The sequence below is a fragment of the Nannospalax galili genome, unplaced genomic scaffold (assembly GCF_000622305.1).
Source record: "Nannospalax galili isolate Female #2095 unplaced genomic scaffold, S.galili_v1.0 scaffold237, whole genome shotgun sequence".
Classification (NCBI taxonomy): domain Eukaryota; kingdom Metazoa; phylum Chordata; class Mammalia; order Rodentia; family Spalacidae; genus Nannospalax; species Nannospalax galili.
Window position 1 is genome coordinate 1,387,275 of NW_008339924.1, and position 21,680 is coordinate 1,408,954.

Here is a 21,680-nt window from a genome sequence, read left to right on the forward strand (position 1 = left end):
AAAAAAAAAAGAATTGTCATTGCAGCCACGCAGGCTGTTAGTACTGACTGACCCTTCTGGTAGGGTTCCTGGCCTAGTGTGGGCCTGCTGTGTGGATGGCAACAATATGGGTCCACTAGAGTCTGGCCCTTGCTTTGCAGACCATCCGGGAGGTGCAGCCTGATGTGGTGGTTGTGGAACTCTGCCAGTACCGTGTGTCCATGCTGAAGATGGATGAGAGGACACTGCTACGAGAAGCCAAGGAGGTCAGCCTGGAGAAGCTGCAACAGGCCATCAGGCAGGTATGCACACACATCAGCAGATAGTAGACTGTGAGCACCCATCTCTACATAGGGACCTTGGCTGCCGTCCCTGCTCTGTAGAGAAGGGGGCTGAGGCTCATGGCCCAGAGTCTCCTTTGAGCCTGTGATAGATAGGCTTCTCGCTGCACCAGCCTCCTGCCATAGTGCCCTGGTTGCAAGCCTTCCCCAAGGGAGGATAGAGGTTGATCTGTTAGCTTCCGGACAAGGGGAAAACACAAGGCGGGAGCAGGGCAGAGCTGGGAACCCTGGTTTGCTAAGCTGAAAGGATGGGTCTCAGCATGGTCTGGCCTCCCACGGAGCTGCATGGCCTTTGTCCTCCACATTGCCCCAGCCCTGCAGGGATAGGAGAGGCAGCACCTGGCAGCACATCCTTGTGGTCTGTTTTCAGATGGCACCAGGCACAGCTTGCCCCAGTTGCAGTCAGTGTGCCTTCCCTTCTTCTGAGGAAGCAAGTGATAAAGTCTCACGGGAGTGTCCCCAAACAGACTGGGCCTGCTTTACACCCTGGAATCTCCCAAGTGAGGGATGTTACCATACACCTTTACAGGCTAGCTACCCTATAAAAGGCAGTCCCCAGCAGCTAGAAAGGTGGTTCAATGGTTAAGAGCACTGGTTTCTCTTAACCTGTGAGCCATCCTCCAGCCCTGGTGAGTTTTTATTTTAAGCTGGCCATATGAGCACAGCAGACCTCATCTCCCTAGTCACTTGGTGCTGCCTAGCCTAAGACCCTATCTCATGGTTAACTTCCAGTGCCGTGAAGCTCGGGTAAGCGAGGACACTTCTGTGAGCCCACCAGAGCTCAGAATGTACTTTCCTGGGTCAAGGGCCAGACCTTCCTGGGAAGGTGCAGTCTGAACAGTCCACACAGCAGCTCCTTCCTAAGGCAGTAGGCCCATGCCAGAATCTCACAACCCTGCAGAGTAGGACCTCAGCACCCCAACCCACATCTCAGGGCTCAGTCAGCCTTCCCAGACCAAAGGCAACCACATTGCTTCTGTGGATGGATGTGGAAAGCACTAAGTATCAAAATCTGCCACACAGATACATGGTCTGGTCGTCCCTTTTCCATACCCTTAACCATTCTGTAAAGAAATCTTTTTTTCAGAGGAAACGTATTTGAGTGACTCTTGAGGCCAAGGTGACCTGCTACTGTCTGACCCTCTTCATGTACCAGTGTAGCCTGCCCCCCAAGGACACTCAGAGGGTCAGGGGCCTGGCTCACAGGCCACCATGCTGTACTCACACTGCTCTGCTTCCTTAGTCTGCACAGTGTAGCTGATGTGGGCCCTCTCCCTGCAGAATGGACTCATGTCAGGGCTCATGCAGATGCTGCTGTTGAAGGTGTCCGCCCATATCACTGAGCAACTGGGCATGGCCCCTGGTGGCGAGTTCAGGGAGGCCTTCAAGGAGGTAGGTGCAGGGCACAGCCTGAGGGGACTCTAGATGCAGAGGATGGGGCGGGGTAGATGATGAGAGCTACCTGTGGCCCTAACACCCAGCCTCTGCTTCAGGCCAGCAAGGTACCATTCTGCAAGTTCCATCTGGGTGACCGACCCATCCCAGTCACCTTTAAAAGAGCCATTGCTGCACTCTCCTTCTGGCAGAAGGTCAAGCTGGCCTGGGGTCTATGCTTCCTATCTGACCCAATCAGGTAGGAAGTTTCTCTGGCCTGCCTGTGGCACATCCCACACCTGTACCAACCTTGTATTCTGGTCCACTCTCCTCACACAAGGCCCTTGTCCTCCCACCATAAATGCCAACACAATACTTGTGGTCCCTGTCCTGAGTCAACAACACAAGCTTTCCTATGACCCATCCATCACACCCCTGGGCTGCCAGCACACCCCTGCCCATCCCTGTAGGCAGCCAGCATACCCCTTGCTCATCCCCATGGGCTAGGAACACACTTTTCCTTTAGCAAGGACGATGTGGAGCGCTGCAAGCAGAAGGATCTGTTAGAGCAGATGATGGCAGAGATGATTGGCGAGTTTCCAGACCTGCACCGCACCATTGTCTCAGAGCGTGATGTCTATCTGACCTACATGCTGCGGCAGGCTGCCCGACGTCTTGAACTGCCCCGCACCTCTGATGGTGATGGACAGGCCAGGGTGGGAACTCCCCAGGACACTGGTTCCTGTGTCTTCCACTGACCTTTGCCCTCTCCTGACAGCTGAGCCCAGGAAGTGTGTCCCATCTGTGGTCGTGGGTGTTGTTGGCATGGGTCATGTGCCTGGCATTGAGAAGAACTGGAGCACCGACCTCAACATCCAGGAGATCATGACGTGAGTACCTTCTCCAGCACGTCCCTTGAGCCCCCAGTTGCGTGCGGTGGTGACCCATGCATGGGGAGACCTTGGAAGTATGTGTTCTGCCAGGCCTACTCCACCTCTTCTTCCCACAGAGTCCCCCCACCATCCATCTCTGGCAGAGTGTCCCGGGTGGCCATGAAGGCTGCCTTCTTTGGCCTGCTGGGCTACGGCCTGTACTGGATGGGCCGCCGAACCGTGAGCCTAGTCCTATCTCTACCTGCTGCGCAATTCTGCCTCCAGAGGGTGAGCGAGGCCCAGCCAGGCCGGTAGGAGGTCCGTGCGAAGAAGTGACCACACCCAGGGGTTCTGCTCTCCTGCATCACAGCTGGTACTCCCGAGGAGCTGGTACCACCTGCCTGGGGATGTCCCTGGGTGCAGATGCATCCAAGCCACCCCCCCCCCATGGGGGCCTAGGCCAACCCTTCTCTGCCTTCCCCATCTCCTGCCCACCCAAATAAAGAATTATTTAACTGTCTGAGCTCAGGCTTCCCAGCAGCTCCCCCACACACACTGCAGAGACCACCTATGAGTTTCAGAGCTGTCCGCAGTGTGGGGACCCAGTGACCCAGTTCCAGGAGGGCCAGAGGCTGCAGAGAGACACTGAGGTGCCCCACCCCTCCAGCCCCAGGGTGGGCCTGGCAAATTGCTGCTGTACCTACCTCACTGTGCCTTGTGCTCTGGCCGGCAGGAGCATCTGGCCCAGAGTGCATTTCACTGTGGGTTTGGGGCCGGCGAGTTTAGGAAGCTGGGGGTCCATGCAGCTTCCTCCTGTGGATGTGTGGGACCTTTGGCATCCTGGACATGCATGTGGCATTGCCAGCTGCATCTCTGACTCCAGAGAGTGTGGTTTTGGCTTTTTTTTTTTTTTTTTTTTTTTTAATGTCTGAAAGTTTTTTTACTCAGGTAATTTTAATGTCAAAGAAAAAACAAGCAAATGTCAGGAAATACAAGCCTTAAATCCAGTGAGGACAAAGAAGATTCTTTTTCTGTGTCTGTGCCCTGAGAGTGGGCAAATTTATGTCAAAGGGCCAGTCCTGCTGGACTTCTACAGCCTAATGTGGGTTGGGCTGCCTCCAGTGTGAGCCTGCTTGCTGCCCTAGTTGCTCTTGGTGCTGGGAGGGACTTGACCTGATTCCTGTGCATTTGGTGGGCTGCCCAAACGGCACTGTGGGCTGCCGGCATCCACTGTGGACCACAAACCCAGGGCCACGGTTGGCTTGTGTCACATGGCTCTGCATGTGGTGGTAGTTGCACAGTCTGGCAGGGCCAAGGCCACTCCGACTGTCCTTGTGTTGACTGTCAGATCAGGTGAAACTGTGAGCTGGGCAGGGGCTGTGGAGCTAGTTGGGCTGTGTATGTCTGTCTCACACTCGTTGACTCGTACCCTAGAAAGAGAAATAAATTTTAATTTTGGAAGCTCCGTTTTGTGAAGTGTGTGGAAATGGGACTCAGGTGATGGGGGTACTGGCTTCCTCTTGTGTCATCTGCCCGTAGGTCTGCAGAGTGCTGAGGGTACCCATGGATCCAAAGGGACATGCCACCCACCTCACCTATCTCAGCGAAGGACACAGGCTGGCCCCAGGTGCCCACTGATGGCTAGCAGGGTTGATTGTGTTAGCCAAGTGTATATACTTGGAACCTGTACACCTCTGGCTCATACTTCCCTGCCCTGCATATTTGGGAAGGGAGGAGGCAGGGCTAGCCTTGAGGCCCCTAAACAAAAGGTCCAGGAGCCAGGACCTGCCTGAGGAGACTGGCAGCATGGAGGGTGGCAGGGGCCAGGGACAGAGTACTTGGCTGGTGGGTACAGGGTAGCCTCTCCCATATGATTCCCCCCCTCCCCGAGTAGTCATGGCTGCCTGTTATTTGCTAGCTCTTTTCTCAGCAGTCTGGGTCAGCTCTGTGGTACAGCATTAATGGCCAGTGAGAGGGACTAGTACACTAGCTTCTCAAACCCAGAGGTAGGCTGGGGATCCCAGCTGGCTAAGCTTGCTGCTGACTAGATCTTTCCACAGGCCCAAGTGGTGGTGCTGGAACCCCAGTCTGGCTGGGCAAAGTGAGGAGTCGGGGTAACCTACTGAATCCCTCCACAGAATTCTACCCAACCTGTCGCCATGGCCCAGGATAGTCTCTGACCAGTTACCTGTGATCCATACCCAGCAAGACTTCTTGCTGCCCCCAGGCCTCGCTTGGGTCCTTCCTGGGAACATATGGGCAGATCAGAATAGGGACAGATTGGCTTAAGCAGCCCTAGACCATACTACCAGGCCAGGGCAAGGCAGACCCCCAAGGGTGGCCAGTGAGGCCCATGTCCAGAGGCAAGCAGGCTGGACACAGACTGAAGCTCCAGGACTTCACAGCCCACTGTCACAAAAAGAAAAGGTAGACACTGCCTAATGCAGGGTGGCGGCCACCAGCTTGATAGGACATCGTCTGCTGGGCTGTTACAGCCCTAACCTATTTTGGCTCTGGCAGGGAAAGACTGTTCTCAGATCCGGGGGGAAAAAAACCCAGGGCTTGAAGCAGAGGAGGCAGGTAACCCCTTCCAGATGAGCAGCTTGTCCACACACTGCCCTTCATCCTGGAATATTGACCCAGGAGGTACTTTGTGCCAAATCTGGGAAGAATGAGGCTGTTATACTCATGGTTGGCAAGAGGCAGGGAAGGCCCTCTGTTCTCAGCAGGGCTCCAGACACCCTTCCCCAAAGGCACAGCACTGCTAAAAAATAGGGAGAAACTCTAATGAGACTCCAGACATTCAGGAAGATGCACTGGGCATACAACATCTTAGCCAACAAATAACATACATCACAGTGGACAGTTAGCAGGCACTAACAGGATCAAGAAGATCCTCAGACACTCTTGAGGATCTTCACCTCATTTCCGAAAAGCTGTTTCTACTACATGCTTATATTACATTGGTGGGCAGAAAAATAAAGTAAGATGAAATAATGAAATTTGCAGGTAAATGAATGGATCTAGAAAAACTTATACTAAGTAACACAGACTTAGAAAAACAAATGACGTATGTTCTCCCTCATATGTGGAGTCTAGCACCAATTTCTTTTAAATTCCAGGTCCTTTTAATAAGATGATGCTATACAGCAGTCCTTCTGCATGAAATAACTGCCATCATCACAACTTCAGCTGAGCATGCTCACTAAATATTGTTACAATTGGGCTTGTTGATGGTTGTGCTCATTCATTAAAGGAGGGCCAAGCAGGGTCATTTGACCGTCATGGGATTATCCAGCCACTCTTCCCAGGCAACTGTATGTAATTTGACCCTAACCACACATGGCCTCCTGGATTTGGGGAGGGCTAAAGTATACAATCTGGCTAGGAAGAGGAGGTATGACCCATGCTGAGTAAAGGCTTTCCAGTGCACATACCCTCAGGTCATACATACCCTCAGCAACCCCTCAGTTATCTCTGTAAGTAAGCTCAGTAATTCATTGGTTCCCCAGTAAAACTTTAATCCAACATTGGCTCGACACTAGAACCTTAAAAGGGAATAAGCATTGCTTAGCATCCCCAGGAAAATAAGTCTCACAACAGATAGAAAATTTATTTGTTAATGCTATTATGTCTCATAAATATTTCTTAAAAAATGAGACTGTAAAAGGTGTTAAAAGGATATGGGAATGGAGATATTTTCCAAAATAGAAAAAATGAGAAAGCCTAAGCAATTGATGAAGGTCTGTGTAGGTCTGTTACAATACATAAAGGATGAGACAAAAATAATATACACATAACCTTAAAATTTCTATGGTCAGAGTTTAGTCAACTAGTTTAAAGGACAAAATATATAGTCAAGGTTTATCTAAGAATATTTGGGGTTTTTTTAATTTTTTTAATTTTTATGTACATGAGTGTATCACCTGCATGTAGGTAAATGCACCCATGTCGGGCAGTGCCCACAGAGGACAGAAGAGGCCATCAGATCCCCCTGGAACTGGAGTTACGGACAGTTGTTAGCTGCCATGTGGATGCTGGGATTTGAACCCAGATCTTCTGCAAGAACAGCCTGTGTTCTTAACCACTGAGCTACCTCTCCAGCCCCCAGAATATTTGTTTTTTTATCCAAGCCTTATCTACATAACACATGGTAATTAAAAGTACCAGACTGGTGGAACTAACCTTATTGGATGTTTGACAGCCATAGTTTGAGGCCTATACTAATACGGTCAGAGGGACTTAAAGGACAGTTTTTGCCCCTTGCCTTCCAAGGTCGACCAAGTTCCAGGGGACTATGGAACATCTCTCAAAATGTCCTGCTGAACCTGTCATCTTGTTCAGGGAGACCATGGAGACCACACCAGATGGACTTGAACCAGTGTCCAGTCTATGAAGAGGAAAGTAAACACAGAGGAAACATCTCTTTCATGCTTCCAAGTGAAGCCAGCCATGGTCAAGCAGGACCTTTGACTTATTTTCACATAGATGGGACTGGTAAAAGAAAGGAGCCAGGGCCTCCTCCCAAGCCCATGTGACCCCCGAGGAACACATCCTCAAATGACCTTAAGTATAAAATTAGTTGATTTATTTGGGCCAACTGTATGGTCTTAAACACCCAAAAGAAAAGTATAACCAAAGATTAAAGTATGAGTCTGTTTCTAATAAGACAATGCTACTCAGATGTAAGACTTCAAATCTTGGCCTGCAGTTCTGTAGTGCCCACCTGCAGCTGAGGGAGACAGCCAGCTATTGTTCTAGCCTAAAAGCTAAATGATGGCTAAATTTGTTTTCTCTCTCTATCTAGAAGCATTTGAGAAGGAACTGACATTGATTCTAGCTACTTGAATATCTGTCAAAGTGCCTGAAAACAAATCCTGAGTTCACTCTCGAGTCCAGCCTTGTCAACCCAAAGGAAGATGAGGAGGAACCCAATAGGTGGATGCTTTTGGAAGCCCTCATCAAGAAATTCCAGTGGACTTTGATTTGGACATTTGAATTTGCCCTGTCCTGACTGTTTTCTGGTTCCCTGTCTAGAACTTGTAATGCAAACTATTCTTGCTTTTACTTATCCTTCGCATCGCCTAGGCACCAGTCAAGGACTTCTTTTTTCCCTATAGTTAATAGTTATGCAATTTGGGAGTCTTTTAGATATTTAGAGATAAGAGTTATGTAATCTGTGAGTCTTTTAGATAGACCCACTGAAGGGGTACTCCAATTGCCTCACCCTGTGTCCCTGTTCAGCATGGAAGAAGTCAGAGTGGTCCATGTCCCGATTCCCTATTGGCAATTTGGTAACCTCTTCAGAGGATGGTGTGATAAGAATAGGAGGTAGGAATTGGCTAGGCAATTTGGGTAAATAAAAAGACCCCAAAGAAAAGTAGCCAGTTTCTTGGCCAAAAGTCAAAATGTCCTTGGGTCTCTTAGCAAAGGCCAAAAATGTTGAAAGTATTTTGGAGCTTGAATCTAATCCTTAAAATATTTTAGGGTTACCTCTTCAGAGGGGGAAATGTTAGAGTAGCCAAAAGCCCCATAAAAATAAATCAATCAAAAAAGAAGAAAGAGTACATGGAGTTAGAAAAAAATGTTGGGGAGCTAGGGAAGGAGTTGGAGGGGAGGGAGTGGGCATGGGATTTGATCAAAACACCTTATATGCATGTATGAAATTCTCAATAAAGTATTTATTTTTTAAAAAAAAGTACACACTCTTCAAACAGAAAGCATTTAGGAAGCCAGGCGTGGTGGCACATGCTTGTAGCCCCATCACTTGGGAGGCAGAGGCAGGCAGATCTCTGTGAGTTCAAGGCCAACCTGGTCTACCTAGTGAGTTCCAGGTCAGTTGGGGCTACAGGAAGACCCTGTCTCAAAAAGACCTAAAAAAAAAAAAAAAAGCCTTTGGGGTATGTGACTCAGAGAAGGGCAGGCCAAAGCTCCTGCTTGCTTTCCCTGTCAGGTTCTGTTACTTAACCGAGGATGGTGGCTGGACTGTGATCCAGGGTCAAGACTGGGTTAGAAAGATGCACCTAGGCTTTGCAAGGTTGGGAAAGCAGCATAAACAGGACTTCAGAGGCTTTGGAATTAGTAGGGTTGGGTTGGTCATGGGGCACAAGGCCTGGCAACAGGGCAGGGACCATGAAGGGGCAAGTTGTCTTAGACAAGATCAAGCAAAAACTGAGAGATGTGATTTGAAGGTACAGAGGTGCTGGCCAAGCCTCATGTCCATTCCTGAAGATGAACATTGGCTGGGGCTGGAGCATATATCAGACCTGAACTCCCAACCAGGCCTGCAGACCTTGCTGGCTGTGGAGCTGCAGGACACGAACAGCCTCATCCTTTGGACCCACTACACCAGCTTCCATGTTGGCAAGGAGGGCTAGTTCTGAGGCCTAACCTTGAGCCAGTACTCAGGAAATGTAGATGCTTACTTAGCCACATCCCCTTGCCCCTGGGGACTTTGTTCTTGCTTTTCTAGAAATGGAGAAGGTTTAAAGAGCAGTGGGTGAGAGGTAGGATGGGGATCCCAAGGCCCCCACTTCCCCATACCTCTTAGTCCCTTCTGGAAACAGTGTCTGCTCCCCAAAGCCTGGTCCTGACAGTCCCAGGTGGTGAGACAGCCCTGGACACCTCATATGTGAAAGAACTAATAGGGGAACAGAAAGAAGGGCTGCCAAACCCACTCTTCCTCCCCACATGGGTGATATATCCTGGGCCTCAGCCATACCGGCAGAAGGGCAAGTACCTTCAGCACCCCGGACTGAGACCATGATGTTTGTCCATACTATGTGACTAGCACTGGCAGTTTTGCCAGTTGCAGCCCATATTGCTCAGGCACCAGGCAGTAGTATAGCAACTGTGGCCTGGTCAACTTCAACAAGTCTTGGTCAAAGGATGCAAGGAGCCCCCTCAGGCCCACAGGTAGCAATGAGTAAGCCCTGCATGACAGCATGCTGCATGTACATATGACCTAGACAGGAAGCCTACATTCTACAATGGATCAGCCTGCCAGGTGGAGCCTCACACATTAAACATTCAAACCTGCTGTCTACTACAAACTTCTGTGTCAGCAAAGAGGAGAGATAGGAGTAGCAGGCAGCTACTGCCCCACCCAGTCCCTTGGGCCCTGGGCTGCCTGGAGGTCCCCAGGAGAAAGCCATTGTAGCTCAATAGTGTGGTCAGCAAAGAAGAAAGGCCTCTGCTCTTCTGTGCTACCCTGCTGGAGCCTTTTGTACAAGCTTGGTGAGGTCCCCAATGGGTCTCACAGCCTGATGTTCACAGATCTTTAATAATCTAGTTCCGCCAGATTCCTTAGTGCTGATCAGACAGAAGCTGGCCCAAAGCCAAACTGGGTCAAGGTAGGGAGATAGGTGAGGACCACCCAAGGCCTGGAAGGAGGGTGGTCTCACCAGACTTGGGGTAAGTCTCCTAGGACAGTTACAAAGGACACTGAAAACCAAAGCTGGTAGGGGCCAGGGTTGCTGTGAAGTGCAGGAGGGGGCTTTCCTCAGTCACCTTCCTACCTCACCATGTGGTTTCCTTATGCACAGTATCTCATACCCCATGCAAAAGGTAGGGAGATTCATTAGTGGACAGAGCTGGGTTCATGGCAGCTTCCGAAGGCACTTTGTGGCCCCAGGAAAAAGTTTCCCACGTGGTCCTTGAGGTGCAGAACTGAGGGCAGGGGCTGGAACAGAGTGACACAGCCGAGAGGGAGTGTGTGCATTTGACTAGGTCTCAGATGTTTGGAGCCAGGAGATTTCTCTGAGGGCTGGGCACTGTCCTGGCAGAACTTGTAGTCTAATCATCAAGGTCCCTACCCACCTGGACTGAGGTGACAGATACACAGAATAGAGAGATAAGTGAATGTGACCATTTTGGAGAAGTGTAGTGTAAGGAAAAACAGCGTGGTCTGAGGTGCCAGTGGAGAGGCAGTTGGGGGCAGAGGACGTAGTGCGCATGTGTGGAACCAGGCTCTAATTAGGCCAAGCACCCTGGCCTGGTACATAGCTCAATCTCTGCTTTGGCCTTGCCCTGCTACTACTGCTGATCCAAATGATCCCAGTGTGAAGTCCTGTGGTCAGCGCCCACCTGGCCCACACATCCCAGGGTCATTGCCAGGACCACTGGCCTTCCCATGGTCTGAACAAACGAAAAACTGTCCTAATGATAGGGACCCTGCATACTGTATACTATAAGAACACACTTGCACTTCACTCTGTAGGAAGAAAATCTACATGCACACATGGATAACGGTTTGCGCTGAGTTAACTTTCATTCTAGATGTAACCAGCTCAAAATAACCAGCTCAGAAAGAATGCAAGACTCGGGTTTTGCAACACTTCCTCTTGCAGAGAGAAAACCAGGAGAAAAGCACCAACACCATAAATCTCAGAGGTGACCACACTTTGGAAATCTCCTGGCTCCAAACATCTGAGACCTAGTCAAATGCACACACTCCCTCCTGGCTGGGGGTACTTCACTCAGAAAGCCCGCCCACGTGGGGTCTGGCACGTGTCCATCGTGTGGGTGCGGCCAAGATCTGACCGGGGCACCCGCACCGCGGAGAGCTTCAGTCCGCAGAGGTGCGGAAACAGGGAGGCAGCCAATCAGGGTCGAGTTTTTGGGAGCGCGCCCTCCACAGGAGCTGCCCCCCCGACCCCGCCCACCCGTAGTTGGGCGGGACTGGACTGGGAGGGGTGGGGCTTCCGGTCGGGGCGGCTCGGCTTCCGGCGGCCGGCGAGGTGGATGGCCTCTCTCAGGGCCGCGTTCTGTGCTTCGCTCGCGGCCGCCGGAGTTCGGCCGCCGGCTCTCCGTGCCACGCGCCTGCCCCCCGCGCTCTGGTCCTCCTGGACCGCCGCCATGGAGCCCGCGCCGCGGTGGCTGGCGGGGCTGCGCTTCGACAACCGCGCCCTGCGCGCACTGCCGGTGGAGCCGCCCGGGCCCGAGGACGCGCTGCGCACGCCCCGCCGGGTGTCCGGAGCCTGCTTCAGCCGCGCCCTGCCCGCCCCGTTGCGGCTCCCGCGCGTCGTGGCGCTGTCGGGGCCCGCGCTGGCGCTGCTAGGGCTGGAGGACGCCGACGCCGACGCCGAGGCGGAGGCCGCGCTCTTCTTCAGCGGCAACGCGCTGCTGCCCGGCGCGGAGCCTGCCGCGCACTGCTACTGCGGACACCAGTTCGGCCAGTTTGCTGGGCAGCTGGGCGACGGCGCCGCCATGTACCTGGGCGAGGTGTGCACGGCGGCGGGTGAGCGCTGGGAGCTGCAGCTCAAGGGCGCCGGCCCCACGCCCTTCTCCAGGTGCGCGGCCGGGGGCCTCGGGCATCACTGCCCCCAGCGGCTGGACGGGTCGGGGCTCGGTGGGTGGGAAAAGCTCCACGCCAAGGTTGGGACCCGGAAGGCGGAGCCGCGGACTGTGGCCGGGGAAAGCAGAAACCAGGCTGGACTCTCTGGCTGGCTGGGGTCTGCAGAGGGCTCCACCGGTCTGCTCTGTAAGTTGGCTCAAAGGAGCACACTTCCGACGGCTGGGGTCGCTGTTGCCATAAACACCCAGGACTTTGGAGCCATTTCCACGAATGACACTCTAGCTAGAGCGCTCAGCCCCGGGGCCGAGGTTCAGAAGTGGAGTGTTGGACTAGCATTGTAAGCACCTGTCCTGGAGTGCCACCTGAGCGGCCTGCGTCTCCAACTTGGTCTGGGGAACAGACTCCTTTCACGCCTACCTCCTCTGTGATCATTCTCTCAAGCCCGTCATTCCTAATCCTTTATCAGAGGGGTAACACTTGCATGTGGGGACTACATGGGTGGTCCAGGGCAGGCTAGGAAGACAAGACCAGGGGAGCTCTTCTCACCAAGTCCGACAGACAGGCTCCGAACTTAGGGCCCTGTTACTGTTTTTCTACATGATTTATATACTTTACATACTTGTTAAATGAGTAAAAGATACATGTAAGTCAGGATTTTTATGGTCAAACGCTCAAAATCTGCCTCTCGTGCCCTCTTCCTCCAGCTGCTAACATGCCAAGCATCTTCCAGCGGGCTTATCTTCATCTCTTAAGCCAGATCCTCAGAATAGTGGGTTCTTCCTCAGCACCCCACTCCCAAGCCTTTCAGCTCTGCCCCATGGCAGTTTTACTGACTCTCACGTGGTACCCCCCCCCCCAACAACCTTTTTAGAGGTGTCCCTGGAAAGTTTGGCAGACGTCACATTCTGGAGCCTGCTCATTCTGTGAGCAGCCTTAAACTTTGTGTTTTGAATAATTTGTGTTCGCTAGTTATGAGAAACGAGCCTATGATAGTTTACTCTTTGGAAGCCTTTATCGTGGTGCTGAGACTCAAACCCAAGGCCTTATATGTGCTAAACTGCCACAGAGCTACATATCCAACCATGAAAAATACTTTTCATAATTGAAGACTTGTAGTTTTTAGTTGGTGTTTCCATACCTGAAGTTGACTAAAATACATTTCCTTTAAGATAGGCATCCCTTTGAGCCTTGCTCAGGCCCCACTTGCCCTCATGTGTGTCTTAGGGTCTCTGGTCTCCTACTTCAAGACTTGAGGCTGAGTTGGGTTTGGACCCAGAGCGGATAGATGGGTTCTTTGCCCCTGCCGCCTCCCTCCCTTGGCTGTAGGACCTTCTGAACAAGCCCCTAATGGTGGACTCTGGAACTCCACACAGGAGCCTCAATCCTGTGCAGAGCCACAGAGAAGCCAGAACTGCTAGATGATCACACAGCCAGGGCCAGAGGGTAGTGCTGGTGGCAGAGTTCACAAGACACCTGCCTTGTATTTCTAAGCTCATGTTTATAGACCCAAACCAGGGTAGCATAGGCCACAGTGAATTTTTTTCCTTCCTTTATAATCTTTGGGGTTTTGTTTTAAATATTTCATTATTTTTATGTGTATGCATGTATTGCCTGCATGTAGGTAAGCACACCTGTCATGCAATGCCTGTGGAGGACAGAAGAGGCTGTTGGATCCCCTGGAACTGGACGGACAGTTGTTAGCTGCCATGTGGGTGCTGGGATTCAACCCTGGGTCTTCTGCAAGAACAGCCAGTGTTCTTAACCGCTGGCCATCTCCAGCCCCATAATCTTTGCTTTTTAAAAAAAAATTTATGTGTATGAATGTATTGCCTGCATGTGTGTGAGTACACCTATGTTGTGCAATGCCAAAGAGATCAGAAGAGAGTGTAGGATTCCCCTGGAACTGGAGTTAGGGACGGTTTGTAGTTGTTGCCATGTGGGTGCTGGGAACCAAACCTGGGTCCTCTGCAAGAACAGTCAGTGCTCTTAACCACTGAACCATCTTTCCAGCCCCAATCTTGTTTTTGAGACACAGTTTCACTATGTAGCCCTGGCTGACCTGAAACTCAGATACTGCCTGTCTCTGCCTCCAGAGTGCTGGGATTAAAGATCTACACCACCATACCTGGTCTTTTTTTTTTTTTTTGAGACAAGGTCTCCTAGCCCAAACTGCCTTGAAACTCACTGGGTAGCCGAGGCTGGCCTTGGACTTTTGATCTTCCTGTGTCTCTTAGTGCTGGCTGCACACAGCAGGCTGGTTTGCATGGATTCCAGATGGAGGCCTCTATAGGTCAGGGTATCCAGGGCTTTCATCTTGTAAGGAGGGGTTCTTGACATGTCCTGTCCAGGTAGGCACTCTTCTGTGCTGACATTGTTTTGCAAAGAAAGGGGGCCGGGGAGGGAGGGAGAAAGAAGAAAGAAAACAGGCTCGGTGTGTGAAAAGAATTCAGAGTGCACAAATTGTCAGCAGGTTATGGCTTTCGTGTCCCTCTGGGACCCAGCCCCTGCTCAGACTGTCACCCCGAAGTAGTTAGGTTGCCATGCGGTTTTGTTTCCTATGGGTGTGTGGGACATGCAGCATGTCCAGCAGCTGCTTCTCAGGGTACTGCCCACCATCTTTACGGGACCGTTAAGACTTTCTGCCTGCCTTTTGGGGTTGGAGCAGAGCCTATGCTTATCTCTGAGAACCCAGCAACACCGCACACACAAGCCTGTGCTTTTGTACCCACTCACAGTGTTTTTCAGTTTTTCTTTACTGCAAATAGTGCTGTGTGTATGCTTTGTTGTATAAGTTTTTTGTTTTATTTTTTTGTCTTTTTGAAGCAGGGTCTCCCTGTAGCCCCAGCTGTCCTGGAACTCACTATGTAGACCAGGCTGGCCTTGAACTCACAGAGATCTGCCTACCTCTGCCTCCCAAGTGCTGGGACTACAGGCATACGCCACCACACCCAGCTTGTACAAGTATTTTTGTAAATAATTTCATGAAGACAAAGCTGCAGGTTTGAGGGTGTGTCTCTGTCCTCACTTGGACTTAAGTCATACAGGCGCCACACCTGAACAGTCTTGGGATGTTGGAACATGTGAATGGAATCATTTGAAACATGGGTCTGGAGAGATGGTTAAGAACACTTGCTACTTATTATTTTTTTTTGGTCTTTTGGGACAGGGTCTCCCTGTAGTCCCAGCTGTCCTGGAACTCACTATGTAGACCAGGCTGGCCTTGAACTCACAGAGATCCACCTGCTTCTGCCTCCCTAGTGCTGGGATTAAAGGCGTGTGCCACCACACCTGGCTTATTATTTTTATTTTATGTGTATGAGTGTATTGCCTGCATGTATGTGAGTGCACCTGTGTCGTGCAATGCCGTGGAGGTCAGAAGGAGGGCTTCAGATTCCCCTGGAACTGGAGTTAAGGATGGTTCATAGCTGCCATGTAGGTGCTGGGAATCGAACCCGGGTCCTCTGCAAGAGCAGTCAGTAGCGCTCTTAACTGCTGAGCCATCTCTCTAGCCCCTTAAAAATCTTTGAAAAAAAATGATGGGTTGGCTGGGCCTGGTGGAACAGTGAGTTCCAGGACAGCTGGGGCTACAGGGAGACTGTCTCAAAAAGAAAGACAAGGATCTGGAGAGATGTCTCACTGGTTTAGAGCACTGGCTTCTCTTCCAGAGGACCTAGGGAGGGCCCAGGTTCAGTTCCCAGCACTCATATGGCAGCTAACAACTGTCCATAACTCCAGTTCCAGGGGACCTGATATTCTCTTCTGGTCTCCACAGGCACCGCACACGTGGTGCATTTACATACATGTAGACAAAACATTTATTTTATTTTTGATTATGTGTACATGTGTTTGTACACAGTATGGGTGACGGCAGAGTCAGAAGAGGGTATCAGCTCTACCGGAGCTGGAGTTACAGGTGGTTGTGAGCCATTTGACATGGGTGGTCGGACTCAGACTTAGATCCTCTGGAAGAACAGCAAGTACTCTTCACCACTGAGCCACCCCTCAGTTCCAGAAGTATTTTATATAGGGAGCTTAGGGGAGAGAAAAGGCAGAGCTCCTGTATAGCAAGAGGGGATCTCTGGGAGTGGGGTACCATTGAGCTGAAAGACGTGAGAAATAGGAAATAAAGCAGAGTGTGCCTCCCTCCCGTAGCTGAGGACAGCAGGAAGATGGGGAAAGAGGTGGTTAAATCAGGGAAAGAGAGCAGTGGTCCACATACTCACCCTCCTTCAGATTCCAAGCGAAATGCACCAGAAATGACTTGGGAATATTGGGGTGTCTTTGAGAGAGCTTTCTTGGTTCTATTATGCTTAGCATGAGAGACTAGGGTCCTGGAAATTGAATAGCCACCAAAGCCACCTCAAGCCAAAGGCTCTTGGGTTCTTATCTCATGAATTCAAAGATTGAAATTCATGGACCACAGTGGGTGAGTTTTGGAAAGACATAATGTAGAGAGTTTAGGAGAGAAAGAAGGCACAGCTCCTGTATAGCAGGAGGGGGCCCAGGAGTGGGATGCCCCGGATTTTTGTTGTTTTTGTTTGTTTTGGTTTGCCTAACTATATAGCCCTTGCTAGCCTAGAACTCAAAGAGAACTGCCTTTGCCTCCCGAGTATAGGATTAAAGGTGTGCACCATCATGGTCAGCTATGGTGCCTTCTTAAAAAAAAAAAAAAAAGGTACAGTTAAATCAGGAAAAAAAGAGCAGTGGTCCACATACTCACCCCATGGTGGCACATGTGCTGTTCTTCCAGCACCTGGGAGGCAGAGGCAGGCAGATCTCTCTGAGTTCAAGGCCAGCCTGGTCTACATAGTTCCAGGCCAGTTGGGGCTAACAGGGAGACGCTGTTTCAAAAAGACCCCCCCCCCAAAAAAAGCCATTGGGAATTTGGTCCTCGAATAGACCCTTGCCTGATTGGTTCAGTGGCCTGTGTGTTTGATTTCAGACAAGCAGATGGTCGCAAAGTCCTTCGGTCAAGCATCCGTGAGTTCCTGTGCAGTGAAGCCATGTTTCACCTGGGGATCCCCACCACAAGGGCTGGGGCCTGCGTTACATCTGAGTCCACAGTGGTGCGCGACGTGTTTTATGATGGTAATCCAAAATATGAAAAGTGCACGGTTGTGTTGCGTATAGCTCCCACTTTTATAAGGTAATGCTGGGGTCCATTAGGCCTATCTGTAAGTGCTTGCTCATAGATTGTAGAAGATCCATGTGTGTGCAGCCAGAATGTTGAGCCAAGCACATGAACAAGGGAGAGCAACTGGCTAGAGTCAGGATCTGGTCCCCAGTGCCTCAGGAAGTCCGGTCTACCCATGATGCTTCGTACCCACTGGGAAGGATTTGCAGTGTTGTAGGCGCCTGTTGTATTTTGGGTTGGAGTCTTATCCTGTGTGTAGTCAGTTGTGCCCAGCTCCTTTTCTGTCCCCATCCAGGCCCTTGGCAGAGAGTGAGATTGGCCCATGCAGTGTACCTTGGGCCCAGGATACCCAAGCAGTGTCCTGGGAGAAGGGGCTCCCTAAACAAGATTATGTGAAGGTATGTGTAGACAGATGGTCCATAGGAGTTTAGGCCAAGAGCTACTTAAAATTCCCACAAGGAAATGGCCTCACTTAGTGTTAGCATAAATGGGCTAGTGTAACTGAAGTGTCCCAGGCCTTATGGTCTTTTGTAACCATCCAGTGGCTCATTAGCCCAGTCCAGGCAGGCGCCTGTCTTTGCTGTCACCTCAATCGTGTCTAAAAAAATACTTTTGGGGCTAATTATCTGAACCAGGAACTGCCAGGAGGAGGCTGGAGTGATCTTATGGTTTTTCATACTGCCAGGTACAGGCTGGTTAGTCCCTTAATAAGCACTATCCGCCACAAAAGACCAACTGTTGGGCTCTGGCTTTTCTTGACCCCTGGGGGGATGGGAAGGACCCATGACTAATAAATTGTACTGCACTCTGGAAGCCCTTTCCCCCTGACTTTGTTGACATTTGAGAGCCTTATAGTGTCCATAGCATCGCCCCCTTTCCCAAGAGTTGCTAATAGCATTCCCAGCCAAAAATGTCTGCAGACATGCCTGATGTCTCTTATACCCTTATACGTACTATTTGTAGTAGAAAACCCTGCTTGTCCTGACAAGATGTGGGGTACACGCAGAACCTTCTGTGGAGTTTGGCTGGGGGAAGAGACAACCACAGTAGTTTCTGGGCCCCATAAGCCTCCTAGGTTCTGAGAATGAGGGTCTCACTGGCAGTTGACCAGACTGAGCTATGTCTGACACTCAGAGTTTGGCTATTGCTTTGCTGTCAGGGTACTTTTCCATTGTAGGGCTCCAGGGCCTCGTACCACAGATACGTTTTCTTTTTCTCACAAGGGGCTGGGGTCTCTCTGGCCTGTTTAACACTGGAGTTTTTCCTGCAGGTTTGGCTCCTTTGAGATTTTTAAGCCCCCTGATGAGCACACAGGGCGAGCAGGCCCCAGTGTGGGGCGGAATGACATCCGAGTCCAGATGCTTGACTATGTGATCAGTTCTTTCTACCCTGAAATCCAGGCTGCCCACGCCTGTGACAATGACAGCGTGCAGAGGAATGCTGCCTTCTTCAGGGAGGTAGGCAGAGTTTCACACTGGTCCTCCCCATTGGCCATGAGTTGAGCCACACTTGCCAAATACGGTCACTTTGGTCAGGGACAAAGGCTTTTACCTGGGATCCCTGTCCTTTTGTGTTGCTTACTCTTGTCCTTAAGTCCCATCACCTCCCACAACCACGTGAACAGCAGTCTGGAGGCACTGGGGCATTTTGATGCTTTAGCATTGAGACCCCTGTGCTGGGTGCACCTGCAAAAACCAGGAGGACTGGCTAGTGTCAAAGACACATGGGCAGAAGCACTCTTGGGTGCTGAATGTCTACTGTGTGTGTCAGTGCTGATGATGGCCCCAACCCCACACATCTTGCAACACCTACCTGGGGTCTCAATATGGAGAGACATGAACTGCCCCAGCCAGAGTCTGAGTCTACCTCAACAGTGTTTGCATGGGATTTTATGGCATCCTTGCCATAAGGAATTCAGAATATAGTGTGGGAAATTGGGACACAAGAGTAGGACACAGGGACTTCTCCAAGGCACGGTCCTGTTTCTGTGTGGCTTAGACTAGAGCACTGTAAGCTATTGCTGTTGATAGGTCATCCTTATGTCCCACCTCCAGCACAGTGTTTGGGGATGTGTTGTGACATAGTCACAGAACACCAGGAGAAATGATGAGGCTCAGTCTCATACAGAAATAGCTGGGTGGTCTGGTCAGCTTGGGCTGTCCTTTAAGCTTCTGTCTTTATATCAGTGAAGCTGGGAAGACAACGAACAGGGAGTACGGCCTGAGTCTCAGGAACTTCTGTGCCCTTTGTAGAGGTGAGGCACAGGCAGGCCCTGGCTCAGCGAGGGGACTAGTGTCAAAAGGCTGCTGGTCAGTGAGGTCAGTGGTACAGTCCTGCACTTGGGGCTCTTGTTCTTCAAGCTGCACAGCACTATGTTTAGGAGCTACCTCTAGTTCGGTCACTGGTAGGCAGCAGGGTTGGTGTCCTGGCCCTAGCACCCAGCATGGAAAAGGAACAGCAGCTTGCAGAGGATAGCAGCTTGGACCTGGGCAGGTCTATCTGACAGTGGAGTGCTTCCCCTGCTACTGCCCTGAAATCTTCCTGGGGCTCTCTGTTGTTTATGATTCAAAATTAGTAGCCTATAAAAGAAGGTAGTAGAAGTGGGGTTTAGGCCCATATACACCAACTCATCCGAAACACACTTCTGAAACATTGAGAAGGAATCACAGGGCTTTGAACACATGCACACAGAGTAAGTCTGCTGGCCTCCAAGAGATGTAGTGGGAGTGTTGGAGCTTGAGTGAGAGCAGATGGGCTTGGAGGGGATCCTAAGGAGGGTGCAACCAGAGTCTGTCCTGCTCTAGGTAACACGACGAACAGCACGGATGGTGGCTGAATGGCAGTGTGTTGGCTTCTGCCATGGTGTGCTCAACACTGACAACATGAGCATCGTGGGGCTCACCATTGACTATGGACCCTTCGGCTTTCTGGACAGGTCTGATGGCCCTAGGGCTGCAGACACCGACAACACAAGGTCATGGGTATGGGGAAGGAACAGGGAACATTTGGCCTGTGTTTTGCTTGTAGGCCTTTATCAGTGTTTTGTTCCAGCTGTGCCTGGTTAGCCATTCCTGCAGGCAGAAATCCAAGGGTTTTGTTGGAACTCATGTAGACTGGGCTGGCCTTCAACTTGTGATCCTCTTGCCTCAGGTTCCTGAGTGCTAGGAGTACATGAGTGTGTCATCAAATCTGGCCTCCCTGGAGGCAGCATGACATCCTTAGTGTTTTAGAACGAGTCCCTCCATTTCCAGGCTGAAAGATCAAAGGAATAAAGGGGGGTAGGGGCAGAAGCAGGTGGTAAGCAGGGAGAGCTGCATCTGGTCCAAAGCAGTCTTGATCTCAAGGTGCTCCAGAGGGCGTCCTCCCTTGCTCCTGTGGCAGAGCTGATTATGTACAGGCAGAAGAGTATAGAGCCTCAAGTTCTTCATTTGAGCCCCCAGGGCAGAACAGAGCAAGAGTGGTGGCCTCATAGGCATGGCCCTGCCATCCCCGAGAGGCCTGCCCTATCTGTCCCCTCTGACAGCACTGCTCCATGTGGTAGGTATGACCCTGACCATGTGTGTAATGCCTCCGACAATACTGGGCGCTACACATATAGCAAGCAGCCCCAGGTATGCAAGTGGAATCTGCAGAAACTGGCCGAGGCATTGGAGCCTGAGCTGCCCCTTGCCCTGAGCGAGGCCATCCTAACAGAGGAGTTTGACACCCAGTTCCAAAGGCACTATCTACAAAAGATGCGCAGGAAGCTGGGCCTCGTTCAGGTGGAGCAGGAGGAAGATGGTGCACTTGTGGCCAAGCTTCTGGACACTATGCATAAGACTGGTGAGCACAGAACTGTTGCTGTTGGTGTCCTCCTAACACTAATTCTCCATCCACTAACACTCCCATTCTGCTTTCTGTGGATCTGACTGCTCTAGGGACCTCAGTAGAGAAATCCTGTTAGAATTTACCTGTGATCAGGAAGCTATAGGTTCCTCCAGTATGGTAACAGCACGTGTCCAGGTCTTGCTCCACGAACGTTGCATATCCAGTACCTAGTGGTGATGATGCCTAGGTTTTCTCATTTGGCTGTTGCATAGTGTTGCTTTAACAATGTACCAGTTTGAGTCCCAGCTTTCAGTTGAGTATACAGCTAAGGGGATTGCCAGATCATGTTTAGCTCACCCCTGACTCCTTTGGCTGCAACATCTAATGCTGTATTGAGCAAAAGATAAGTGGGTATCTTTGTTTTGTTCTTGGTCTTAAAACTGTGGGCTTTGTCTTGAGATAGGGTCTCACATGTAGCCTAAGATGGCCTTGAACTTAGGCTCCTCCTGCCTCAGCCTCCTGAATGCTTCTCTAAGTTTTTGTATTTTGTCTGGCATTAGTATGGTCACATTAGCCTCTTTAGGTCCTGTTTACCGGATTTTTTTTTTTTCCTGTCACTTTCAACATACTTGGATCCAAAGCAGGCATCCAATGGACAGCAGTGGAGTCAAATGTCTTTTCCTCCATTCTGCAAGTTTGCCTCTTCATTACAGGAGTGGTTAATCTGTTCAGTTTCAGAAATTCCTGACAAGGAGGCACTTGGATTAATTATTTTTTCTATATGCCTTTTTTTTTTTTTTTTTTTTTTTTTTGAAAAAAAAAAAAAAAAAAAAAAAAAAAGAGGACGATAAATCTTTCACTGTGATATATCAAAATAA

At 50.6% G+C, this 21,680-nt stretch overlaps 2 protein-coding genes across 4 annotated transcripts in view; both read left to right on the top strand.

The window, feature by feature from the left end:
• Trabd (TraB domain containing) overlaps positions 1-4,031 on the top strand; it is a 10,758-nt gene extending 6,727 nt beyond the window's left edge. Inside the window, exons 5-10 of one of the 2 annotated variants that reach the window (XM_008834730.3) lie at positions 141-281; positions 1,602-1,712; positions 1,814-1,953; positions 2,221-2,393; positions 2,473-2,584; positions 2,704-2,884. In XM_008834730.3, the coding sequence (XP_008832952.1) occupies positions 141-281; positions 1,602-1,712; positions 1,814-1,953; positions 2,221-2,393; positions 2,473-2,584; positions 2,704-2,881 (855 nt within the window). In that variant the 3' untranslated portion in view covers positions 2,882-2,884. Of the gene's footprint in view, positions 1-140; positions 282-1,601; positions 1,713-1,813; positions 1,954-2,220; positions 2,394-2,472; positions 2,585-2,703 lie in introns of both variants that reach the window. The other variant, XM_017798584.2, reaches the window with a different exon arrangement.
• Positions 4,032-11,269: 7,238 nt separating this feature from the next.
• Selenoo (selenoprotein O) overlaps positions 11,270-21,680 on the top strand; it is a 12,825-nt gene continuing 2,414 nt past the window's right edge. For both annotated transcript variants that reach the window (XM_008834735.3, XM_017798596.2), the window contains exons 1-5: positions 11,270-11,856; positions 16,804-17,007; positions 18,266-18,452; positions 19,800-19,930; positions 20,537-20,817. In XM_008834735.3, the coding sequence (XP_008832957.2) occupies positions 11,309-11,856; positions 16,804-17,007; positions 18,266-18,452; positions 19,800-19,930; positions 20,537-20,817 (1,351 nt within the window). In that variant the 5' untranslated portion in view covers positions 11,270-11,308. The remainder of the gene's footprint in view (positions 11,857-16,803; positions 17,008-18,265; positions 18,453-19,799; positions 19,931-20,536; positions 20,818-21,680) is intronic.